Consider the following 22,899-nt stretch of genomic DNA (forward strand, 5'->3'; position numbering starts at 1 on the left):
GCACCAAAGAACACGTTCGGAGAAGAACTTGAAGAACACCTTTGGACCAAAAAGTAGCGTGATGCATTTATGGCAAACAGTAAGACTGAATTTCACCTTATAAGCATACTACCGGTTAAGAAACTCTACAAAATCAGCAACTACAAGAGTGTAAAAGAACTTTGAGAAAAGTTTTTGAAATTCTATTTAGAGCCAAAAGAAGCCGAATCCAACTCCTCGATGAATATCAAGTCGTTGTTAGAAGAATCAGAGAACAAGGAAATTGTCGGAATAACACTTATAACCGAATACCTACCTGAATATAAAGAAAGCTTGTCTGAGATGAGCATGATAAAAGGGGGAGTATCCAACTTCGAACTGTTGGACCCCGTGGTTGTTTTGATGTGATCAACCAAGTTGGTTAGGTTCTGCTTTGTGTTTGATCCCTGTGTCTGAGTGTGTAGGAGCTTAAGAGCGCAGGAAGTCGAGCAGAAGACGCAGCTAGCGAGAAGGACGGCACGGGAAGGGAGTGTTGGTGCGGGAAGCATCCGACGATCGAACCCAAGTTTTTATAATGACAAAGAGATTCAAAGTTAAGATTACTTGTTTTTTAACATGCTTGGATGAGGTTTCAAGAAAGTCCTAACTGTGGTTAGGCAGGTGAAAAATTCTAAGGGGTGGTAACCTTAGGTCCTAGGGGGTGGCAACTCTAGGTGGAGGAAAATCCTAAGGGGGGTAACCTTAGATCTTAGGGGGTGGTAACCCTACGTGGAGGAAAACCCTAGAGCGCGGTAACCCTAGGTCCTAGGGGGTGGTAACCCTAGGTGGAGGAAAACCCTAGGGTACGATAACCCTAGGTCCTAGGGGGTGGTAACCCTAGGTGAAGAAAAACCCTAGGGGGCGGTAACCCTAGGTCCTAGGGGGTTGTAACCCTAGGCAGAAAGTCCAGTCGGTCTGGAGGACCGGACTGGCATCAGGTAACTCTCTTGAGTGGAGTAGGTGAGGGCGCATTCTCTGTAGAGGGAACAGTAGGCGTCGAGTCGACCTAAGGTTTCCGGTTGGAAATCTGAAGTCAGACCCGGATAGTCTGATGACTGTCAATTACTTGATTTATCATATTTATATCTGTTCTAACTTTGTCTTGCAGGGTATGTTGTTGTTTTGGGACTAACGTGTCATGCATGTACGAAAGGAACAAGCTAAGCCTCGGATGAACAGTGTCCGAGATGCCTCTATAGAGCTTGGTGGTGCCTCGGGTGCAAAGCGGGAGCTGACTGCGAAGCAATACTGGAGGTGCCTCAGATGAAGCTGGAGGCGCCTTGGGCCAAGGCTTGAAGGCGCCTTGAAGAGGCTTAGAGGCGCCTTAAAGCAGATAAGTGCGACCAGTTCTGTGTTGATCCACGCGTACGACTCGGGCAGTGTCACGCCCCGGAGGAGTCCCTGTCCGAAGAAATTTCGGCAGCACCTCCCCTGTACGGCGGACAATCTGAAACTTTCTACATACACAATATACATCAGCCACAGGCGGCTGGAATATATACACACAACCACGCAGTTATATATATATCATCAGCCCACTCGGCTGGAACAAAACCAAAACACAAAGACTGCTAATTGGCTAGGCTTACACAACCAATAACAAATACAAAATACCACATATCAACATCAACACTCCAAAAATAAAACCAGAATACAGAGTTAAACAAACTGATACATAAAACAAACAAAACATACGTGAAACCGATAAGTCTTCTGATGTGACGTGGGGACCAGCAGACAGGATACTCCAAGCGACACCAAAACCAACCTGGTACCTGAAAAAGATAGTATCAACGGGGGTGAGTTCAACAACTCAGCGAATACCAATGGACATGAGTAGTAAGATATATCTAACAGCAATAAACATGGAATACAGCTTCCGAATAATATATAGGAAATATACAAAACTGATAAGTAACCAAGGAAGCTGTACTCACCAGGAACTCCTGTCCTGATCTAAAGGGTCATCAAACCGATACGCAGTATGTCTCCTGTATGCATGTCAAACAAATGCATCCACCAAAATGCAGCATATAAGTGCAGCAAACACAAACAAATAAAGGCAATCAATGCATATGATGCTAATGATGCGTCCTGGTCACCCCTGACGCCAGTCAGTCCTCTCACACACAAATGGCGAGACCGAGCGGGTAGGGCTGTGACAACCGTGCACTCTGTTGTCACTGCTCCTGATGAGTGACCGAGTGGACGGGATGCTGTCGGAGTACTCCTGTCCTGTGACCCCAAATCATAAATGGGGGAGCTCAATGCTCTCATCTCCCGGTACACGATGACGGGGAGGACATCTCTGCCGGCTACCACGCTGAGTCACCTGACCAACGGAGCCAAACAGAGTCCACCATCTGCCGGCTACCACGCTGCTACACTAAATGCCAGCGGAGCCAAACAGAGCGGAACTGTCTGCCGGCTACCACGCTGAGTCCTCAGACCAACGGAGCCAAACAGCAGAACCGCCACACACCTGTCTGATATACCACTAATCCATGAGTGGTGGTGTGTGCAGTACATGTAACTGGCGATGTGCTCAACTATAGTGGAGCCGACAATCGCGCAGCATGCAATCATGATGCATGACACTAAGCATAGTCATAAACTGATCAGCATAACCATATCCATATATGTATAATACGGGTACCACAGTATCAGTGAGTCAAATCCACGAATCTAGGGTATACAGATCCTCTATGGTATAACAACCTAGATCCTAAACATATCCTCTTTCCATAACATATGTACCAACAATATACACAGATCAAAGAATCAGAGTCTAAGTACACGAATCATATACGATATACAAATAGAGGTACACAAGTCAGGTATGGTATAAAAACCTAGGTATCAGATAATCTAGATACACTTGCCAGAAATAAAATCCAAAACCTAGTCCTAACCTCAGTAGAGCATAGTATGTCACTTACTCTAGGAACTAAGGTACTCATGGTAATAAAGTACTCATGGCAATAAGATACTCATGGTAACAAATCACGAGATATAAGTACGGATACATAACAAGCGACAAACCTAACATGCTATGGATATCAAATAGTGACATACCAAAGACAAACATGTTCATTGCTTGCAGCTATAAAGTACTATGCATATCCAAATGACGATATCATAAAAGATAAGTCAAGAGGTACCCGCCTCCAATGTAGACTGAGCTAATCAACATCTATGTCGAAGTGCCCGTCCCGAATCAACGTCCAAATCTGATGATAATCACTGACGCCTCGTGATCAGAGTGTAGCCCACAGCTGGAAATCACCGGAGTGTCAACTGCTGCTGGAATTCAAGATCACCTTCACAGAACAGCAAGCAATTGGATCCAACCTCTCCCTCCTTCTCTTCAATCCCGTAACCCCAATCAACAGCAAGGAACTCCAAGATCCGATTCATTTCCCAAACTAGAACTGGAAAAGGATCACCACATGATGAACTAATAATTCACTGAATCAACAAAGGTAGCGCACCTACCTCCCAAACCACCGGCAACCAGAGGAAAGAAATGAAATCGGCAACAGTGCCAGGGCACGAATCGAAGTAAATCCAGAGAAGTGGTGGTTGTTGGCTGTAGCAATCGGCCCAAAGTTCGCTGTGGTGGCTCTGTGCCGGCACGAAGGAAACCCTCCGGATCGGAAGAGGGTAGAGAGGAAGCGACGGCGCTATAGGGCAGAGACACGAGGCTCTCGGCTGCTGTGAAGACGGCGGTGGTGGCATCAGCTCTAGGGCACGACATTGTGAGGAGAATCCCCGGCGATAGTTGGCTGCTCAAGCAAGGAACAAGGCGGCGATCGGCCGGCTAGGGCAGGAAAAGAAGGGCAGTGGCGTCGCATCGGCCAGAGGAGAGGAAGAGGTCGTCGGTGGGGCGCTAGGGCACGGCGACGGCGCTGGATTCCTGTGGCCGGTGATCAGCGCGCAGCTTGGCATGGATGAGGAGGAGAGAAAGGAACTGCCTCGGAGCAGTTTTGGCACAGCACAAAATTCACGGGGAAAGAAGGAAGGCTCGCGAGTTGATTAGGGAATTCGGGGGAAAAAGAAATGGGGAAAAAGAATAAAAGAAAATAAAATAAAAAGAAAAAGAAATACAACTTTTCCTCGCTTAAATAGGTAGCCTAAACAGGCTTTCCCGGACCCTATTTTCATCCCCGTAAATTCGTCCCTACGAGCTCCGAAAAATTCCTGAAAAATTTCTAAAAATTTCGAAAAATTCCCTTATCATTATTCGCCATTTTTCGGTATTTTACAGGCAGCCTGGAGGCGCCTCGGACGTGCTTGGAGGCGGCTTCAGCAGTGTATAAAAGGGGTTGTTGAGGCAGCAGTTGAACAATCAATCCTCTAGAGCTCTTTCTCCTGTGTGCTGCTAACAAGACGATCCGGCTGAGCTACGGCAAGACCCCGATGACTCTAAGCTTCAAGATAGTGATTTTCATCGTCGGTATAATTTGTATTCCAGTTTTAATATTGTACTTCAAAGTTATTTACGATATTATAGTTGTTGCCTATCGAAAGCGATCAACGATCGTGGGCCTTGGAATAAGAGTCGCCACAGACTCCGAACCAAGTAAATAATATGTGTCTTTGTGTGTTGTTCTTTTTATTTCCGCTACTTTAACACTCGAGTTTTACGAATCGAACGAAATAGCCACGAGTGCTATTCACCCCCCCCCTCCCCTCTAGTGCTTTCGATCCAATAGGGAGCTGACGGGCTCGGTGTGTCCGAAGGACGAGAGAGCTGCGGAAGAGTACACCGGTGGGCGAGAAGAATGTGCGCGGCGTTCGAGGGACGTAAAGCCGAGACGGAAGACTGCTTAAGGAGAAGGCCGGAAATTGGGTTCGAGTGAGCCCTATTTTGGTTGGCCGGAATCACCCAAAAGAACGGAACTTCGAAAGTCGAAGCAAAGAAGCAAGCTGGAAAAGCTGCCAGCACCTCCATCAGGCATTGGAGGCGCCTCCAGCTTGAAGGCGCCTTCAGTCCTTGTTGAAAGCACCTTCAACCAGGTTAAACTAACCATTTGCATTCAGATAGAGTTCTATCCGACCACTCACTTGGAGGCGCCTTGGACCTCTGTTGGAAGTGCCTTGGACTTTCGGGATAGACTTTCCAGGGGCTATAAAAGGACCCCTGGACCTAGGAATTAATAATTAATTGTTCTTTCAACTCTGTAGTCATTCCTAGCAACTTGTCTGAGCTTTCCATTGTGTAGAAGGCTTCTCTGTTTTCAGAGAAGGAGATCTTTTCAGAGCGCTTTTCTTCTGCCTTGGATTAACAACCGTCTTGGTTGTAACCAAGTAACTTGCTGAGTTCTTTTTTTTATTTCTGTTAAGTTTAATTTGTAATTATTGCTATCTTTATGAGTTGAAAGACGAGGAGGGTATACTTTATTTTTTCAGACAATTTAGCCCCTCTTGCCCGCCTCCGTTGCACCTACAATTAGTATCAGAGCCAGACTGCCTCAGAAGGACTAATCGTCGACTGAAGCACGAAGATCAAGAAGATGGTCGGAACAAGCATTCATCCCCCGAAGTTCGACGGAGACTTCGCGACGTGAAAACGCCGGATAGAGGTATTTTTTAAAGCCGACTTCGATATTTTACTAACTATGAAATATGATTTTGAAGTTCCGAAAGATAAAGAAGAGCATCAGTTGAGCAAGAAGGAGCAAACCGAGTTTGTCGCCAACAGAAAGGCAGAGTTCCACCTGCTTAGCGTGCTGCCACCACAAGAGGTAAGTCGGATCGGATGCTACGACTCCGCGAAAGACCTATGGAAAAAAATTCCTGAAGCTTCATGAAGGTACATCAAAAGCGAAGCTTGCAAGACGCGATATCCTCCGGACTCAACTTACGAACATCCGGATGAACCAAGGCGAGAAGGTAGCACAACTCCAAGCAAGGATTAAGGAGCTAATAACTCAACTAAGCAACCTTGGAGAAGGAGTAACGAACCGAGACTCGATCGGGTATGCGTTCAACGCCTTCCCCAGAACTCCAGAATGAGCGTCCTTAGTAAATGCATACTACATCTCTAAGGACTTCGAGGTAAGTACTTTAGAAAATTTATTTTCAACTGTTGAACTTCACGAATCTCGGATTGCAGAGCCCAATGAAGTGGAGAAAACAAGTCAGAACATTGCCTTAAAGTCAAGAACAAACGATTCTGACTCCGAAGCCTCGATCGACCAATCAGAAGCGGCACTACTGGTAAAGCATTTCAATAAGTTTTGTAATTCTAATAAATTTAGATCGCAGACAAAGAGGCATGAGCAAAAGAAAAGAATGGTTTGTTGCTACAACTGCAATGAAGAAGGGCACATCAAAGATGACTGCCCAACATTGAAGAAAAAGGGAAGAGTAAAGGGAAAGCGATAATCTTCCTCTAAACAGAAGAACCTGAAGGCCACTTGGTCAGATTTGTCTTCTTTCGAATCAGACGTCGAAACCTTCTCGGGGTTAGCGCTAATGGCTAACCATCAGCTGGAAGAAGAGTCAAGCTCAAAGATGAGCATAGATGAAGGGGAAGGAACATTAGAGAAAGAAAGCTACAGTGAATGGGGAGCATCACCAAGTCAGGTAAGTCAGATGCGTAATCTAACCTCTACTTAGTCGTTTCAATTTATCAAGTCTCTTTCTAAAGATTTATTTAAATTATAAAAAGAGAATGCAGACTTAAATAGAATCTTAGATAAATTGAAATCAGAAAATGATAACTTAAAATTAAAAATTGAAAAATTAAAATCTGATGCATGTTTAAAGACAAATGTTTTTAAGGAATCAAAACTTAAAATTTATGAAAAATTAAACTAGTATGTTAAACATCATCAAGGTCAACTTAGGAAAATTCTCAAAAATCATATATCCCCTAACTTTCTGATTAATTCAGAAGAAAGGAACCTCTATTGGGTTCCAAAATCTGTGCTAAATTAATTTTTTAAGGCTTTCAGAAGAAAAATTAAACGTTAAAATTTCTTTATGAAGCTTTGTCTAAGGAAGTGGTTGTTGCTCCAATAACCAAGAAGACCTAATGCCTCGCTACGACCTAGAAGCTGAAATATTGAAATAAAATGTTTAATTAACTTTCTGAAAAAACATTAAACTAGAATTAAATAATACTTTGAAAGTTTTTTCAAACATTTTTAGAAAATTCTAAAAATTTATTTTTACTTAGAAATTATTTTGAAAAATTCTAAAAATTCAGTTTACTTAGGAATTTTTTTCTGAAAAACTCTAAAAATTCATTTTTACTTAGAAATTTTTGGAAAAATTCATCTCGTCAGAAATTTTTCTAACTTAAAAATTTGCTTAATATTTTTTTAAATATCATATTCTTACCCCGTTTTTACTGTGATCAAAGGGGGAGAGAAAGGTACAAGTTTAGGGGGAGAGAATTTTGAATTTTTTTTATTTATTTTCAAAACTCTGAGTTTTAAAAATATTTTTTAAAAATTTCTGTTTAAACTCTTAATTAAATAGTTACAATTTTATTTATTGCAAATTTATGCTTAACATGTTAATTTAGTAATTTTCTTTAAAATTACTATTTGTTTACTTTTACCCTAACTTGAACTTGGGTTGATGCACATAAAAAAGGGAGAAATTGCTGGACCCCGTGGTTATTTTGATGTGATCAACCAAGTTGGTTAGGTCTTGCTTTGTGTTTGATCCCTATGTCTGAGTGTGCAGGAGCTTAGGAGCGCAGGAAGTTGAGCGGAAGACGCAGCTAGCGAGAAGGATAGTACGGGAAGGGAGCTGAAGGGCTCGGTGCGTCCGAAGGACGAGAGAGCTGCGGAAGAGTACACCGGTGGGCGAGAAGAACATGCACGGCGTTGAGGGACGTAAAGTCGGGACGGAAGACTGCTCGAGAAGAAGGCCGAAAATTGGGTTCGAGTGAGCCCTATTTCGGAGGAATCACCCAAAAGAACGGAACTTCGGAAGTCGAAGCAAAGAAGCAAGCTGGAAAAGCTGCCAGCTTGAAGGCGCCTTTAGTCCTTGTTGAACGCGCCTTCAACCAGGTCAAACTAACCGTTTGTATTCGGATAGAGTTTTATCCGATCACTCACTTGGAGGCGCCTTGGACTTCTGTTGGAGGCTCCTTGGACCTTCGGGATAGACTTTCCAGGGGCTATAAAAGGACCCCTGGACCTAGGAATTAACAATCAATTATTCTTTCAACTCTGTAGTCATTCCTAACAACTTGTCTGAGCTTTCCATTGTGTAGAAGGCTTCTCTGTCTTCAGAGAAGGAGATCTTTTCAGAGCATTTTTTTCTATCTTGGATTAACAACCGTCTTGGTTGTAACCAAGTAAATTGATGAGTTCTTTTTCTTTATTTCTGTTAAGTTTAATTTTTAATTATTGCTATCTTTTTGAGTTGAAAGACGAGGAGGGTATACTTTATTTTTTCAGGCAATTCACCCCCCTCTTGCCGACCTCCGCTGCACCTACACGAACATGATATGGTAAGTGAGGTATGTCTTCTACCTCTTGATCAACTTTATTCTGGAATAACATTAATGTCAAAATCCTTATGTAAGCTAAAATTTAATAATAATAAATTTAAAACAAAAAGGAAAATGTTGATTTGAAAGGAAAAATAGTTAATGCATGTCTATTAGAATTGTTTGATAAAATTAAATTTAAAAATAATAAATTAAAAGAACAAATTGAATCATTGAAAAATAACTATGGGTGTTTAACTCCAAAAGATTTACGAAATTTAAATTTTAGAAATTATAAATGACTCAAGTGGTAAAGCAGGAACTATAGGGGTCAAATTAAAAAATTCGTATAAATTTTGTTCCACTAAAATTATTGATTAATCCCATAGGAAATAATTTATATTAGATTCTTAAATCATGCTTAATATAATTTAAGCTAATTTTATACATGCTTTAAAATTTAATGTGTTTTATTTTTCACATTATTTAAACTAATTATTTAAATTCCTACTTTTCATATTTATAGTTGGAAATTTTACTACGCTATTTGATGATTTGATCTAAAAAAAAATTTAATTTTTTTCGTTAAATTATTTTCTATAAATTTATTAATAAAAATGATATTTTAAAAATTTAAAATATTTTGTACACTTATTTTTAAAAATTTTATTTTTATATCATAAAACATGATATTTTCTATCATAATAAATAATTTCGATATTTTTGAATTTTATTTGAATTATTACAAATTATTTTCTAAAAAAATAATTTTTAATATTAAAAAATGAGAAAAATAGAAATTTAGGAACTTTAATTTTTTTTTAGTATTATACAATATGTTTTCCATTTCCAAGAAAATTAATAGAATTTTTAGAGCAGAAAAATATATTTTTAAAATTTATCTTCAAAAATTCAGTTGTTTTGATAAGATAAATTAATTTTGTTCGATAAACAAATTTTTTACTATAAAAATTTTTCTACTAATATAGATTATTTAACAAAAAGTTTTAAGATTTTTTGAAATCGTAAAGTAATTTTGAAATTATTTTTGTCAAAATAGAAGATTAATTAGTAATAATAGAATATTTTTGACAATTATTTCTGAAAAATATTAACCAACTAGTAATTCTTATAATGTACCCCTAGAAAATTATTGTAATTTTTTTTTAACTATTTATTTTATTTTTCTCATTTTTTTGATGTGATCAAAAGGTAGAAATAGGTACAAATTAAGGGTGAGTTAGACATAATATTTTGAAAATTTAGAATTTTTATCCTTGTACTTAACTTCATTGTTTTTCAATTTTTTTATAATTGCAATTTACTTTATATAATCATGTTATTATATTTTATTTAACTCTAACTTTAACTTGGATTGATGTACATCAAAAAGAGAAAGATTATAAGAATCCCTTGGTAGTTTTTGATATGGTTAACCGAGTTAAGTTAGGTCCTATGTATTTGATCCTTGTGTCTAAGTGTGTAGGAGTTTAGGAATACAAGAAGTCGAGCGGAATACGCGGCTGGTGAGAAGGGTGACACGGGAAGGAAGTCGACAGGCTCGGTATATCCAAGGGACGAGGTACTGCGGAAGAGTACACTGGTAGATGAGAAGGACGTGAATGACGCTCGAGGGGCGAGAAGCCGGGAAGAAAGTCTGCTCAAGGAGAAGTTTGGAGTTGGGTTCGGGTGAACTCAACTCCGGTTGGCCAGAGCATCACCCACGCGAAGAGATAAGCTAAGGAGTTGATCTGCCTCATGGAAGGCGCCTTCCATGGTTTGGAACGCGCCTTTGATGAATAGTATTGAAGGCGCCTTGCAACCTATAGAAGGCGTCTTCCAGTGACCGTTAACTGAAGATAAAGTCTTATCTTCGGTGATAAGATTTCTCTAATTGAAAGCGTCTTGAACCCAATTGAAGGTGTATTCCATCTTTGGATAGAGTTTTCTAGAGACTATAAAAAAATCTTTTGCGTTAAGAAATATTCAACAACTCTTATATTCATTTACTATCATATTTTCTGAGTATTTAACGAGTGTAAGAGGCTTCTCCTTCTTCAACGAAGAAGATTTTATAGTACTTTAATTTGTCTTGGATTATCAACCATCTAAATTGTAACTAAGTAATTCTTCTGTCTATTTTATTTTTAGTTGTTCAATTAACTTATTATAATTGTGCTATTAATCTGATTTGAAAGATCAAAAAAGATTCATTTTTATTTTTCAGGATAATTCACCCCTCTCTTATCGATCTACTTGCACCAATACAATAAGTACATGCTTTCTAAGGAAAAACTTAGTCTAAGTCTATATCTCAATTTGAAAACATTGATTTTGGAGAGATAGAGTTTAAAGTTAAGAACATATTAATTTTACAAACAAAAATTTTGAAAACATATTTTTAAAATAGAAATTAAAGACTTAAAGATAGGTAATTTATAAAATAACCTGCTGTTATGTATATTCCTAACTGTTTTCTAAGTGTACTGAACTTAAATTTCGATAAGAATTTAATGAAGATATCTGTTAGGTTTGATTTGGACTCAACATAGTTGAGTATAATATCAACTTTAGCCACATGAGTACAATGATATATTGGATTTTTTTGTTAAGTTGATTAAACTTTTATTATCACTTGAGACTTTTGTATTCTAATTGATAATATTTTAAAATATACATCATCCATAAAAATTGGGTTATACATTCCTCTATAATTATTTATTCTACTATGGTAATGACAACATAATGTCGAAGCTCATTAACATATAAATTAATAATTTCTATTTAGTTTGTATCAATATAGTCTAGTCGAACTTTTTTTAATGACATCGACTAAAATTAATTAGTTTTAATTAATGGAGTTGTTAAGTGTAATCAAGTAACTTATGTAAATTGGCTAACTATTTTTTAGTAGACTTTTTAAATTAGATCGAATAATTTTAAGATTTAAGTTATTGTAATTTGGTTAGATAATAATAATAATAATAATAATAATAATAATAATATATAAAGGAAACATAATTTTAATTAAAATTACTGGCATTTATTTTAATTCTAAAAATTATGAAATGCTGGCTATGGGGTTCGAAAATTAATTAGTTTTAATTAATGGAGTTGTTAAGTGTAATCAAGTAACTTATGTAAATTGGCTAACTATTTTTTAGTAGACTTTTTAAATTAGATCGAATAATTTTAAGATTTAGGTTATTGTATGGCGTAATTTGGTTAGATAATAATAATAATAATAATAATAATAATAATATATAAAGGAAACATAATTTTAATTAAAATTACTGGCATTTATTTTAATTCTAAAAATTTTGAAATGCTGGCTATGGGGTTCGAACCCATGCGCATTAGAATGCAGAAGATCTTAAGTCTTCCCCCTTAACCACTCGGGCAAACCAGCAACTGTGATTATAAAATTAAAATATAAGACTTAGTAATAGTTTCTATAATCGAGAATATTTTGCCCTTCTACATTAAACAAATTAAATTAAATTGCTAAACTCTATATGGTTTAATGGATTAATTCATTTGGCTAAATGTAATTGACTCCTACTGTTCAATTAGGTAGGCTATTTTAATTGAGTTGGGCAAGCCAATTTTGCCTTCTCAAAGTGACTAGTGGATTACAAGTTAGCCTAATTTGATTATTCATTATCTTTGACTCAATGTTAATTAATGTTCTTGAGTGACTCTTATCAACCTATATTAGGTCCTTTTAGCAATTATTGGATTATCCATTGACTCAATTTGATTACCACAATAAAATCAATAAAAGAGTTTATTAAAATTCAAGATCCAAGAATGGTATAATTCTCTAGAAGATATGATGATAGAGCTTAGACGAGACTATACTCATCTATATATCATGTCAAGTGAGATTAATTTTTCTTTGAAATGTCAAAGTGAGGTGTTCTTGGCAAAGATCCTTGAATGAGTAAAGTTAATAAGGTTCGATGTTATTTAGTCCAACTGTTTTTGTTAAACGACTAAAATTAATTCAAAATGATCTATAAATTAACTTAACAAGTTACAAGAACGAGCAAATTGCTCAAAAGAATTGAAGTTATCTTGTGTAGATGATTTACTTTGCCTTCTATAATTATGAGAGCTTATAAGAGTTAAGTGTCGTCCTTTAATCTATTATTTGAAGGACATCATGTTTTCTATTGTAAAGAGATTGTGGTTTGGGCATTTGGTTCCCTATCCTAATTTGATCGGATCTCTAAACAAGTTTTGCCATATCAAACTCTCGATTGAATGATCGTCAAAGAAAGAAGCCTCCATAGATTCATGTTTGCTTTTGCCACATTATGATTTGATGAAGAGTTAATGAGTGCTTGATGCTTTAGGTGTGTAGCGAGTATATATACATGAGATGTTTTTTTTTTTATTTATCTCCCTTTATATTATCTGGGACATGTTGAAAGTGAGCGAATCATTTTTTGCAATCATGAGACTGACTGAGAGAAGCTCCTAAGTAAGTATAATCACCTTTTTACTTCAAAAGATGAGATGTTTTCTGACCTTTAGTTATTTTACACATCAGTCTCTAAAGTTACATTAATCATGTACAAAAGCATTGAGAGGACCTTGTAGCTCTAATGTTTTCTTTTTCTCCATGTAAATCTATTTGACCTTTGAGATTGGTATGTAGGAAGACCGCTTAGAATTATACAATTATCATTTTTTTTGAAAAAATTAAAGAAATTTATCTTGAACTATATTTAAAAAAATTATCCTCTTCTCCATCCCTACTTTAATATTGTCAACAAATAATTGTTTTTATTTCTAAACATTTTAATTCAATTATAATTTACATCGAATTTTTTCATGTATAAAAAACTGATAATTCCACATAATTAAGCTAAAAATTAAGATTTATGCTCTAAAGGGGTCACATTGTCACGTTTCTTTATTTTTATTTTTATATTTATTTTTTTATCCCAAAAATATGATGCAATGGTAAGAGCATTCAGTTGTCTCCCAAACACTCATGGTATTCCCAGCTACGATGTATTTTTAATTTATCTTGATGATCGGTAAAAAAATTTCATGAGACCGGATCAATTATCTCACTCTCAGACTTTATTCAATCTGATTAATCATTATATTTTATTTTTTTATCTTTGTTTGCTTTAATTTCTTTTTTTTTTTATTACTTTTGCCTTTTACCTTGCCTCTTCTTATACTCTACTAGCTTTTTAAAGATGAGATAAAATTACTTTAATCTTTTAAGATGAGATGAGTTCATATTTATAAATCTAATTATGTTTTATAATATTAACGACGATAATCATGAATCATCTCATGAGTTATTCATTGCTTAAATTGTTTATTTAGTTTAAAATGTTTTAAAAATAATTTATAGTACATCAGTCGGCATTTATGAATTAAATATACGAGGAGAAAAGAAAGCACTTTGCTTGTGACTGTGCTCTGTGCATCCTCTAACAGCAACTTGACTTGCAAGATAAATTGCCAATACACTGAAACTTTTTTCAACCTCAATGATTTCAGTGACAAATAATTAAAATATATCGTGCCACACTACTGATGATGGTTAAGGAGGATCTATCGAAGTTGTTGGCTGGAATATTCCTACAAAGAAAAAAAAACACAAATTTCTGTTTCAATAGAAATTATTTAGTGGTAAGTTGGATTATTTAAAGGATTTTTGTATAACAACATTGTTAAAAAGAAATTTAAACTTGTCACTCTCGAATTACTTTATGATCTAAACTTGACGGTCGTATCTGAGCGTGGTCTAGATCGAATAAGTCGATTCGATCGCCTTCGAGTACATGGTTAAGAAACCCTAACACTGAAGCATCCATGCAAATGCACCACCACACATGGACAGAAAAGGTGTCGTTCGAAAGGAACACAAGGCGTGGAAGGAGGTTGTACTATTGCTTTACATGAAGATGAATAATTGAAGGCCTACCCAAACTATAAAATCTCTCTTTTGAAAAGGAAGAACAACATCACATGGATACAGAGACAAACACACATGGACTCTGAATTAAGCATATATATATCTCTTCCACTTTTAATTTGTATCTGATCCAGGGGCATGGCTGTTATCGAATCGATGATCAGTAGTAAAGGCTTTGAAGTTATTGTCAAAATTTTGGATAGGGTTTGAAGTATCATTTTAGTCGGCTCCCCTATTTTAGTGTTCAAGCGGGGAATGTTCATGGTTTGTTGGTCACAAGTTCACTTTGCCCCGGCTATATAGTTGTTACCATTATACAAGCTATTTACACCAATTGTTATATTAAATTCAAGTAATTTTTATCAAACTTGAATAATTTAAATAAATTAGTAAAATGTATTTTAATATAATAATATTGATTAAATTTAAGTGGTTTGGCTGAATACTTATTTCTAAATTTTGTTTTGACATTTTTTTTAAATAAAAGATGCCTCTTTGACAAAAACACCCTTTTTAATCTTTGCCACATCTTTCTTCCCCATTCTTCTATCTTTATCATGCCCATTTCAACCAGCTTGAAGAACTATAAGTTTCAACGGCATGTCGATTTCAGTCGGCTGATGGATCCAAATATATATTATTTATGACTATCTTTATATATATATATATATTATATTTTATGAAGAATTCCTGAAGCGATCGACCACCAGCATATGACATTTTCTAGCTCTCCACCTCACACTCTCCCATCAGCCTCTCTACCTAATTACAATACAATTCGTCAATTCCCACTCTATCTTCTCTTCCAATTTTTCCACCTTCTATCCAATCTCTCGCCTCCTCTCCTGTGAGTGACTGAATTATTATACAAACATCAACTAACTCTTTCAGATCTGCCTCTCCTTTTTCTCTTTTAATTTGCCATTTTTTACTCCAAAACATTTCACTTTCCTGGTCGCCATTGCTTGCTCACTTCACTGATCTCCACCAATGAAGAACTGAACAAACCATACCGAATCAAACATGTTCAAGGCTGCAGCAGCTCGATGGAGAAGCAACGACAAGAACAAGCTCAAGGTCGTCTTCAAATTCCAACTGCAAGCGACCCAAGTAAGCTCGGTCGATCGGTACTTTATCAAATTCCTCTCCCGCTATTCTGGCAGTGACATTGTTGAATCGTGCTGTTAGATTCTAGTTTCCGGCACTGCAGCAGGGCTGTCGGTGAGCTTGGTGCCTCTCGACGTCGGGAAGCCGACGTCGGCCGTGAAATCGGAGAAGGTCTCTGGGGGGTGCTGCAGGTGGTCGAGCCCAGTTTATGAAACAGTGAAGTTGGAGCGTGATCCCAAGAGTGGGAAGATCCACGACAAGTTCTATAAGTTTCTGGTTTCTGAATCTGTATGAGAGATTGTTTTGATCATTAATTTTTTAGATCGGATCTTTTGGCTCCTGATCAGTTTTCTGCTAATAAACCATTCTTTTTGTGTTTTTTCAGGGATCAACCAGATCTGGACAGCTTGGAGAAGCCATTGTTAACCTTGCAGATTATGTTGAGTTCTTTAAGCCTTGCTCTCTTTCCCTGCCTCTCAAGGCCGGAACCCTTTTGCACGTAAGCATTTATTGAGCTTTATGAGCAATTTGCTTCTCAGTTCTCAGGTCGTCATAATTATCGTCAAGTCGCATTCATTAATTCCAACTATTTTGAGATGACTACATCGGCATTTGCGGCTTTAGTTTATCTCTTAATTAGTCGTGTTCTTCAATCTTTTCATGGATTTGGTTTGCTTGAATGGCAGGTTACCTTGCAGAGAATGCAGGGCGAGGGAGAAATAAGGTGAAAACAGTCTAAAGAAATTATTGGCATACAATTTTTTCATCTTTAATTTGACAGGCATTTTTCTTCTCTTCTTATTCTTCTTCTTTTGATGATTAGGGAAGCTGAAGAAAATGGAGATGCAACATCAGGGAAACAAGGAAGAACCATGAAGAACCAATTGATCGAGGAAGAAGTCAGAGCTTCTAGTCGCAAGAACGATACTGATCCCATGAAAGAAAGGGTGAACCTGTCGCGAGATCTTTCATGTCCTGATTGCGTTTCTGAATCAGTCACACTTTTATCTGAACTTGACTTTTGTTCTTCACTGCGATTTCCAGTTTCAAACTTACGATGAGTCTCTCAACCTTGACGCTGCATCAGTGGCTAGTTCCGAGAGCAGCTCAGACCTCATTCATGGAAGCATCCATCGAGACTCCGCGGTGCTCAAGATCAGCTCGGGCGATTCGTCCGGGTCGGCAAACAGCTCGAGCGAGTCAGGATTCGACACCATCGATAAACTCCGCAGAGAAGTCTTTCTCTTGTCGAGGAAGGTGGAAGTGTCGGAGCTAGAGATTCAGACCATGCGAAAGCAAATCGCCAAGGAAAACAGAAGGGCGCAAGAGCTTTCTCAGGAGATCAGCAGCCTCAGAGAGGAGCGAGACGCCCTCAAGTCGTCGCGAAAGGAAACAAGCGAGCCAGACCTTGATGTAGAAGAAGATCCCCTGTCCATGGTGGAAGAAATCAAGCAGGAGTTGGAGCACGAGAAGAATCTGAACTCCAGTCTTCGCTTGCAACTGCAGAAGACGCGCGAAGCTAACTCCGAGCTGCAACTTGCAGTTAGAGACCTCGACGAGCTGGTGGAGCAGAGGGATCGAACTACTGACACGAGCCTCGCATGCTCGCTCAACGACGAGATCGAGCTATATAAGCGAGACCGTGAAGACTTGGAAATGCAGATGGAACAGCTCGCTTTGGACTATGAAATTTTGAAGCAAGAAAACCATGACATCACTTCTCATCTCGAGCAAACGCGGCTGCGGGAGCAACTAAGAATGCAGTACGAATGCTCAGCGCATTCAGCAATCATCGGCGACCTCGAGTCCCATGTCGAATGCTTAGAGAGGGAGATTCGGCAGCAAGCCGAATCATTCGAGTCGGATGTGGAAGCCATGGCGAACGCGAAGACTGAAGAAGAGAAGAAGGCCCTGCGAGCGGAGGGAGCCCTGCGCAAAGCGAACTGGAACGGCGCCCGAATTGCCGAACGCCTTCGCGAGGAACTCACCCTGCTGTCTTCACAAGCTTCGTCTGTGTTCTTCGAGAACGAAAAAATAGTCAGGAAAGCACTGAAAGAAGTGAGTGAATTGCAGTCGCAAAGAAGGAATTTAGCGAAAACGTTGGAGAAGAACAAGGAAGATTCGGTATCTCTACAGAGACATTACCAGAGGAATCTCAGACAGCTATTAGATCTTTTACGTTTCAAATCAAAAGAAGCAGAAAGACTGCAGTTGCAGATCAGAAAAAAGAAGGAAGAGTTTGAAAGTTGTAACAACTGTCTTGAATCGAGTTTGGAGGAGATTGAAAGGCACAAGACAATGCTTCAAAACCAGAATTCAGAACAGGAAATTCTAAAGAAGGAGATTTCATCATTGAAGGAAGAAATAATAGAGGTGAGGAATAGAAGAGATGAAAAGGAGAACATGATTGCGATGCTGAACCAGGAGAAAGAAAACCTTGGCTTGAAGCATAAATCACTGTCTGAAGGAGAATTGAGCAAGATGGCTGCCCTAAAAGAGAAAAATAAATCAATGGAAGCTGATCTAAAGGAAATGCAAGAAAGATATTCTGAAATAAGCTTGAAGTTTGCCGAGGTGGAAGGAGAAAGGCAACAGCTGGTGATGACAATTCGAACGCTTAAGAATGCCTTGAAGAATTAGATTATGATCTCTCTTTTCTTGTAAACTTTACCAAATGAGTGTTAATAGTGTTCATTGAAGAAGTCTTTATTTTTTTTTTTGAAAGTCCAATTGATTCTTTTGTTGGAAAGACTTTAGATTGCCATTTGGTTTGCTTAAATTTCATGAAGTTGTAATATAGATGTGATTGACCTTTGTTTAAGTGGTTTGCTTAAATTTCATGAAGTTGTAATATAGATGTTATTGACCTTTGTTTAAGTGGATTTTAAAACTCCTGATTTATGTAGGCGTCTATGATTAATAAACTTTGATTAAGGGCACATAATAATAGGTTACAGAAACTTACCTCAATGCCTTTCCTTATTTGTTCGGTTATCACATGTAAAGATATAAACGTGTAAGCGCCTGATCCACAGCAGCCATTTTTTTATTATCCGCCTCGGCTCCACCAACCTCCTCTCGCGCATTCTGTCGAGCACCTCAACTGCTTTACCCGCCCCCTTTCAACGCCAGGACGACTCCGCTGCCGGCGACGACGACGGCGATCTCATCCATACGGATTCAATAAATGGATAAGATTCCACTTCCTCCCCATTCCTTCCCCTTCCGCTCTTGTAATCCCAACCGCCTCCTCTTTGCCCCAAGAATCCCACTCACACCCCGCGCTCCTCACATCCTCTGCTCCAGCTCCGATCCGCCGACCGATGCCAAAGCCCCCTCCCTCGTTCGCTTTCTCCGCTCGTTCCCTGACTGGACCGACGCCGTGAAGGAGCTGGGCGTGCGGAAGCGCCGTCACCTGTACACCCCCGACGACTGGCGCGCTCACCGCAGCTCCAGCCGCCACCTTCGCCACCTCCTCTCCAGCCTCTCCTCACGCGTCATCCTCTCCCTCATCCCGCCTGTCTCCGTGCTCACTGCCGTCGCTGCCGCCGTCACTCTCTACAACTCCGCTGTCGCCAACGCCTGGTTACCTCCTGGGTTCTTTCCCCAGCTCCGGTCGTCCGCGTTGCCGTATCAGCTCACGGCACCCGCCCTGGCGCTCTTGCTCGTCTTCAGAACCGAGGCAGCCTACTCGCGGTTCGAGGAGGGGAGAATGGCGTGGATGAGGATCATGGCCGGCGCTAGCGAGCTAGCAGGGATGGTGATGTCGACTAGGGGTGCGGAGGAGGATTCCATAGTGAAGCACTCCTTGTTGAATTACATCATGGCGTTTCCCGTGGCTCTCAAGGTCTTATACTCTATGCATTATTATTTCTCTTTCAAAAATAGTATCTTTAATGTGTTCGAATACTTAACTACCACCTTTTCCACTAAATTGACATACTATGTTTGCACCCATATCGCTCAAGTCAGAACTAAAGTTATGGACATGGAAAATTTAATATTTTTTGTTCTTTTTCCAAAGAATGATTAATTGCACTCACTGATTGCAGTATTCTGGGTGATGTGAATTTATTGTTTCCTTTGCTTGCCTGAGGATCCTGCCTTGTCTTCATCTGAACAATAAGTTTTGTTCTGGTGTTTTCGCCCTTAATGAGAGGGCAGCGACTCTTAGTCACTCGTTTTTTTTTTTGGAAAACCCTTCTTAGTTGCACTATGCTTTGTATATGTAGGATTGAAGTTATTGTATCAAACACCTATACAGACTTCATGAATCATGAGTTTCTTGTTGATGCATTCTAAGGATTTTCTATTTTACTATGGTTAAGGCATGGGAGGTCTCATGGTAGGTAAAGAAGGCCAATGCCCAATGGTGAAACTGAGATTTTTTCTTAGATAGAGCCCTAAATAAATATGACTAAGTTTATCTTTGCAGTCAATAGGTTCTTCACATCCTCCAATTTCTTCAGCCTATATAGAATATTCATATCTAGTTCGTTGAATACATTCGGCTCATCATTCTTTTGAATTGTCTAACTCATTTGATCCTTTATATATTGCTGGGCCTGCACATGTCTGACTTGTTCTATTTGTTTGATGCATTCTACCGTCCATTGGGTTTTTTGAACCACTACCAATCCTAAATCACTTACACTAGAGTACTATGGGTCCCTTGCTTTTTATTATCTATTGTTGATGAGCATAGTTCTATTGGTTGTGGTTGATATTTTATAATTGTTGAATCTTGCGAAGTTCCTAATTCATATGGTACAACAACTTCATCTTTGTGGCAATGCTTCCTTTATGGTAATTCATTCACCACGTCAATTGGCTTAAACAATTATTTGTGTTCATCAGCTAATATGTCTGTGAATTTATATTTTACATACTTCAGTTTCTAATATTTCATGTTTATTGGGATTCAAAACTGTCGCTTTCCCTGTCCAAATAAATAGATTCGCTCAGCTTAAGTTGACATAATCATACTAAATTTAACTTAACACTGCAGTGTCATGTCATTAGTGGCTCAGATATCGAAACGGACCTGAATAATTTACTCGAAGTTGAAGATCTAGCTGTAATTTTGAGGTCAAAACATCGTCCGCACTGCATCATAGAGTTTATTTCACAGAGCATTCAGGTCTTACATATTGAAGAACAAAAACGCAACCTCTTGGTATGTTCTTGTTCAAGATGTGTTTGTTATCCTCATGGGGAAGCATTCTTGATGTAATCACCTAACGTATGCTATGCTGTTAGTGATAACATATTTAATCTATTAATGAGGGGAGAACAGTTTCTCCTCCCATCACTCCAACTATCGTACTGCCAATATTTATGTGTTTTTTTCTTGTTTAAAAATTTATACCGGCGTATGGTGTGTCGTTATTCTTTTATCTCTGTTAATAACTTCATGTACAGTAGTGAGTTAACATGGTGCAGGGAAAATATAGTCACCAGTTCTCATACTATAGACAATAAATTCATAATTGTCTCTTATTAATGTAGGAGTCAAGGCTCTGCTGTTTCCATGAAGGGCTTGGTGTTTGTGAACAGCTCTTGGGTATTCCTATTCCTTTATCTTACACACGGCTAACATCAAGATTTCTGGTCCTGTGGCACCTTACACTTCCTGTGATACTTTGGGATGATTGCCAATGGATGGTTATTCCGGCCACCTTCATAAGTGCAGCATCTTTGTTCTGCATTGAAGAAGTAAGCGACACATCCTCATGAATTATAGTTTCAATGATCTATGGAAGTGATGATTAGAACTTTCATAGTTAGTAAATTTGAAGTCATTGTGCCTGACCTCTTCTCAAGTTAAGGTTGCATCTTAGTACCAATTAGAAATGTGCATTCTCTTAGGACACAACAAAAGAAAAGTAGCAACTCTTACCATCAAATTTGAAATACCATTACAATGCTGATCAGATTTCATTGACTGGCTGAAAGGGTTTTATTTCAGTCTCTATCAGTGTACTGTGTGTCAATGAGTTGGTGTTGATGATACAAATAACGAGGGGATGAAGAAGACAAGGAAATAGATGAAAAGAGAGTAAGAAAAGACACCTAGGATTCTGATCATCCATTGTTCCTTGAGAACTTTGCTTCCTTGTGCTATGTCACAGGAGAGGCGTCCTTTCTTACTGCAAACTTGTACATTGTAGCTCTGTCGCTCTGTGACGTGCTTCCAGATGCATTTTGGGTTGGAACCATCGTCTTGCTGAGGTTCCATATCTTGGGACTATGGTGGAATCATGTCTTGCTTAGGCGAAGACGAAACAATAATTTAGTCCATACATGCAATCAGCCAGGGGAAAGTATCCGATATGAGATTATTAAGAAGCATCTGATTTCCAAATAGACACTATTAACATGTGAAATATGATAATATATGGCTTAGCTAAAATTCCGAAGGATACAACAATGCATGGAACGACTAAAAAGCTTCTACTAGTAGCATGTCTCTACTATTATCCACAAGATGATGCTATAAAACCAATAGAGGTAGTCCTCGAAGTTTATTTGTGTCAAATTCTTGTATATTCCAAACCAGTTAGATGGCATTAGGTTCAAAGAGGTTTTTTTTCCTCGTGTGCCATTTTTTCGAAGTTCCTGCTGTGGCTCATATTCATACTTAACCAGGTAGAAACTCTTTCAGGTCGGTGTGCTTATCGAAGAGCCATTCCCAATGCTCGCACTCGACGAGTTATGCAAGCAGCTCCAGAACCGCATCCGAGAAGCAATAGCCACAGAGAATTCTGTACATGAACGACTGCTCTGCAAGACAAAGGGCCGTCCAGACGGGCATTCGGTGAACGGATGGCCTAACTCCAAAAACGAAGAGGGATGAGAGCAGGAACAGGGCGGGGTCGTCTGCAACTATTCACCCCAATCATGGATGCAAAAGTAATGGCACCTACCATTTCAATGACACATTGAAAGCTTTTTCAGGGCTCGCTTTATAACAACGCCAGTGGTCGTTATCTTTTTCAAGTGTTTGCGCATTGGAAAAGGATGAGAAAGCCGGGTTGATGCAATTACCAATGGAAGAAGCTTAGCTTGCAGGAACACAAATGATGGAATGACAAATTTCAAACTCCTCAAAAATCTATAGGACAAGAGTGTAGACAGTATATGATAGTTCGATTGCTAGAATATGGACAAGAGTGTCCGTTCTACCCTAATTATGGATCACAGGTCTGTAAATACTCTTCTATATCGAACAAATTTTCAAGCTGTTCTACTTCTTATGTTTCTATCTCATTTCTCTTAAGATTTTGGTTTGTTCAGCTTGTTCAATCCGTTCCTTATTGATAAAGACTGGCGCTATAGTACGAAATTAGGCATTTTTCTTGATTTGAAAAAAAAA

General features: G+C 38.6%; 2 protein-coding genes and 1 non-coding gene across 4 annotated transcripts; 2 read left to right on the top strand and 1 right to left on the bottom strand.

The window, feature by feature from the left end:
* Positions 1-11,799: 11,799 nt before the first annotated feature.
* Positions 11,800-11,882, bottom strand: TRNAL-UAA. Its single transcript has one exon. It is a non-coding gene; the product is annotated as a tRNA-Leu (tRNA).
* Positions 11,883-15,090: 3,208 nt separating this feature from the next.
* Positions 15,091-18,368, top strand: LOC121997438 (golgin IMH1-like). The gene is made up of 6 exons (XM_042551839.1): positions 15,091-15,527; positions 15,606-15,812; positions 15,910-16,023; positions 16,211-16,248; positions 16,348-16,471; positions 16,569-18,368. Exons 1-6 carry the CDS (start codon positions 15,441-15,443, stop codon positions 18,162-18,164), a joined length of 2,166 nt encoding a protein of 721 aa, XP_042407773.1. The 5' UTR covers positions 15,091-15,440; the 3' UTR covers positions 18,165-18,368.
* Positions 18,369-18,646: 278 nt separating this feature from the next.
* LOC121997439 (UPF0187 protein At3g61320, chloroplastic-like) lies at positions 18,647-22,803 on the top strand. Of its 2 annotated transcripts, XM_042551840.1 has the most exons (4): positions 18,647-19,371; positions 20,533-20,700; positions 21,033-21,239; positions 22,189-22,803. In XM_042551840.1, exons 1-4 carry the CDS (start codon positions 18,712-18,714, stop codon positions 22,378-22,380), a joined length of 1,227 nt encoding a protein of 408 aa, XP_042407774.1. In that variant the 5' UTR covers positions 18,647-18,711; the 3' UTR covers positions 22,381-22,803. The 2 variants fall into 2 exon arrangements, with proteins under 2 accessions (XP_042407774.1, XP_042407776.1); XM_042551842.1 differs by lacking the exon at positions 20,533-20,700.
* Positions 22,804-22,899: the final 96 nt, after the last annotated feature.

Source organism: Zingiber officinale, chromosome 6A, assembly GCF_018446385.1.
Source record: "Zingiber officinale cultivar Zhangliang chromosome 6A, Zo_v1.1, whole genome shotgun sequence".
Lineage (NCBI taxonomy): Eukaryota > Viridiplantae > Streptophyta > Magnoliopsida > Zingiberales > Zingiberaceae > Zingiber > Zingiber officinale.

Bases quoted from the DNA above. Each gene is read 5' to 3' on its own strand.
- LOC121997438 (XM_042551839.1), top strand. From the start codon at position 15,441: ATGTTCAAGGCTGCAGCAGCTCGATGGAGAAGCAACGACAAGAACAAG. The intron at 15,528-15,605 runs GTAAGCTCGGTC...TCGTGCTGTTAG, and splicing joins TCCAACTGCAAGCGACCCAA to ATTCTAGTTTCCGGCACTGC. The intron at 16,024-16,210 runs GTAAGCATTTAT...CTTGAATGGCAG, and splicing joins AGGCCGGAACCCTTTTGCAC to GTTACCTTGCAGAGAATGCA.
- LOC121997439 (XM_042551840.1), top strand. From the start codon at position 18,712: ATGGATAAGATTCCACTTCCTCCCCATTCCTTCCCCTTCCGCTCTTGT. The intron at 20,701-21,032 runs GTATGTTCTTGT...TTATTAATGTAG, and splicing joins AACAAAAACGCAACCTCTTG to GAGTCAAGGCTCTGCTGTTT. The intron at 21,240-22,188 runs GTAAGCGACACA...AAACTCTTTCAG, and splicing joins CTTTGTTCTGCATTGAAGAA to GTCGGTGTGCTTATCGAAGA.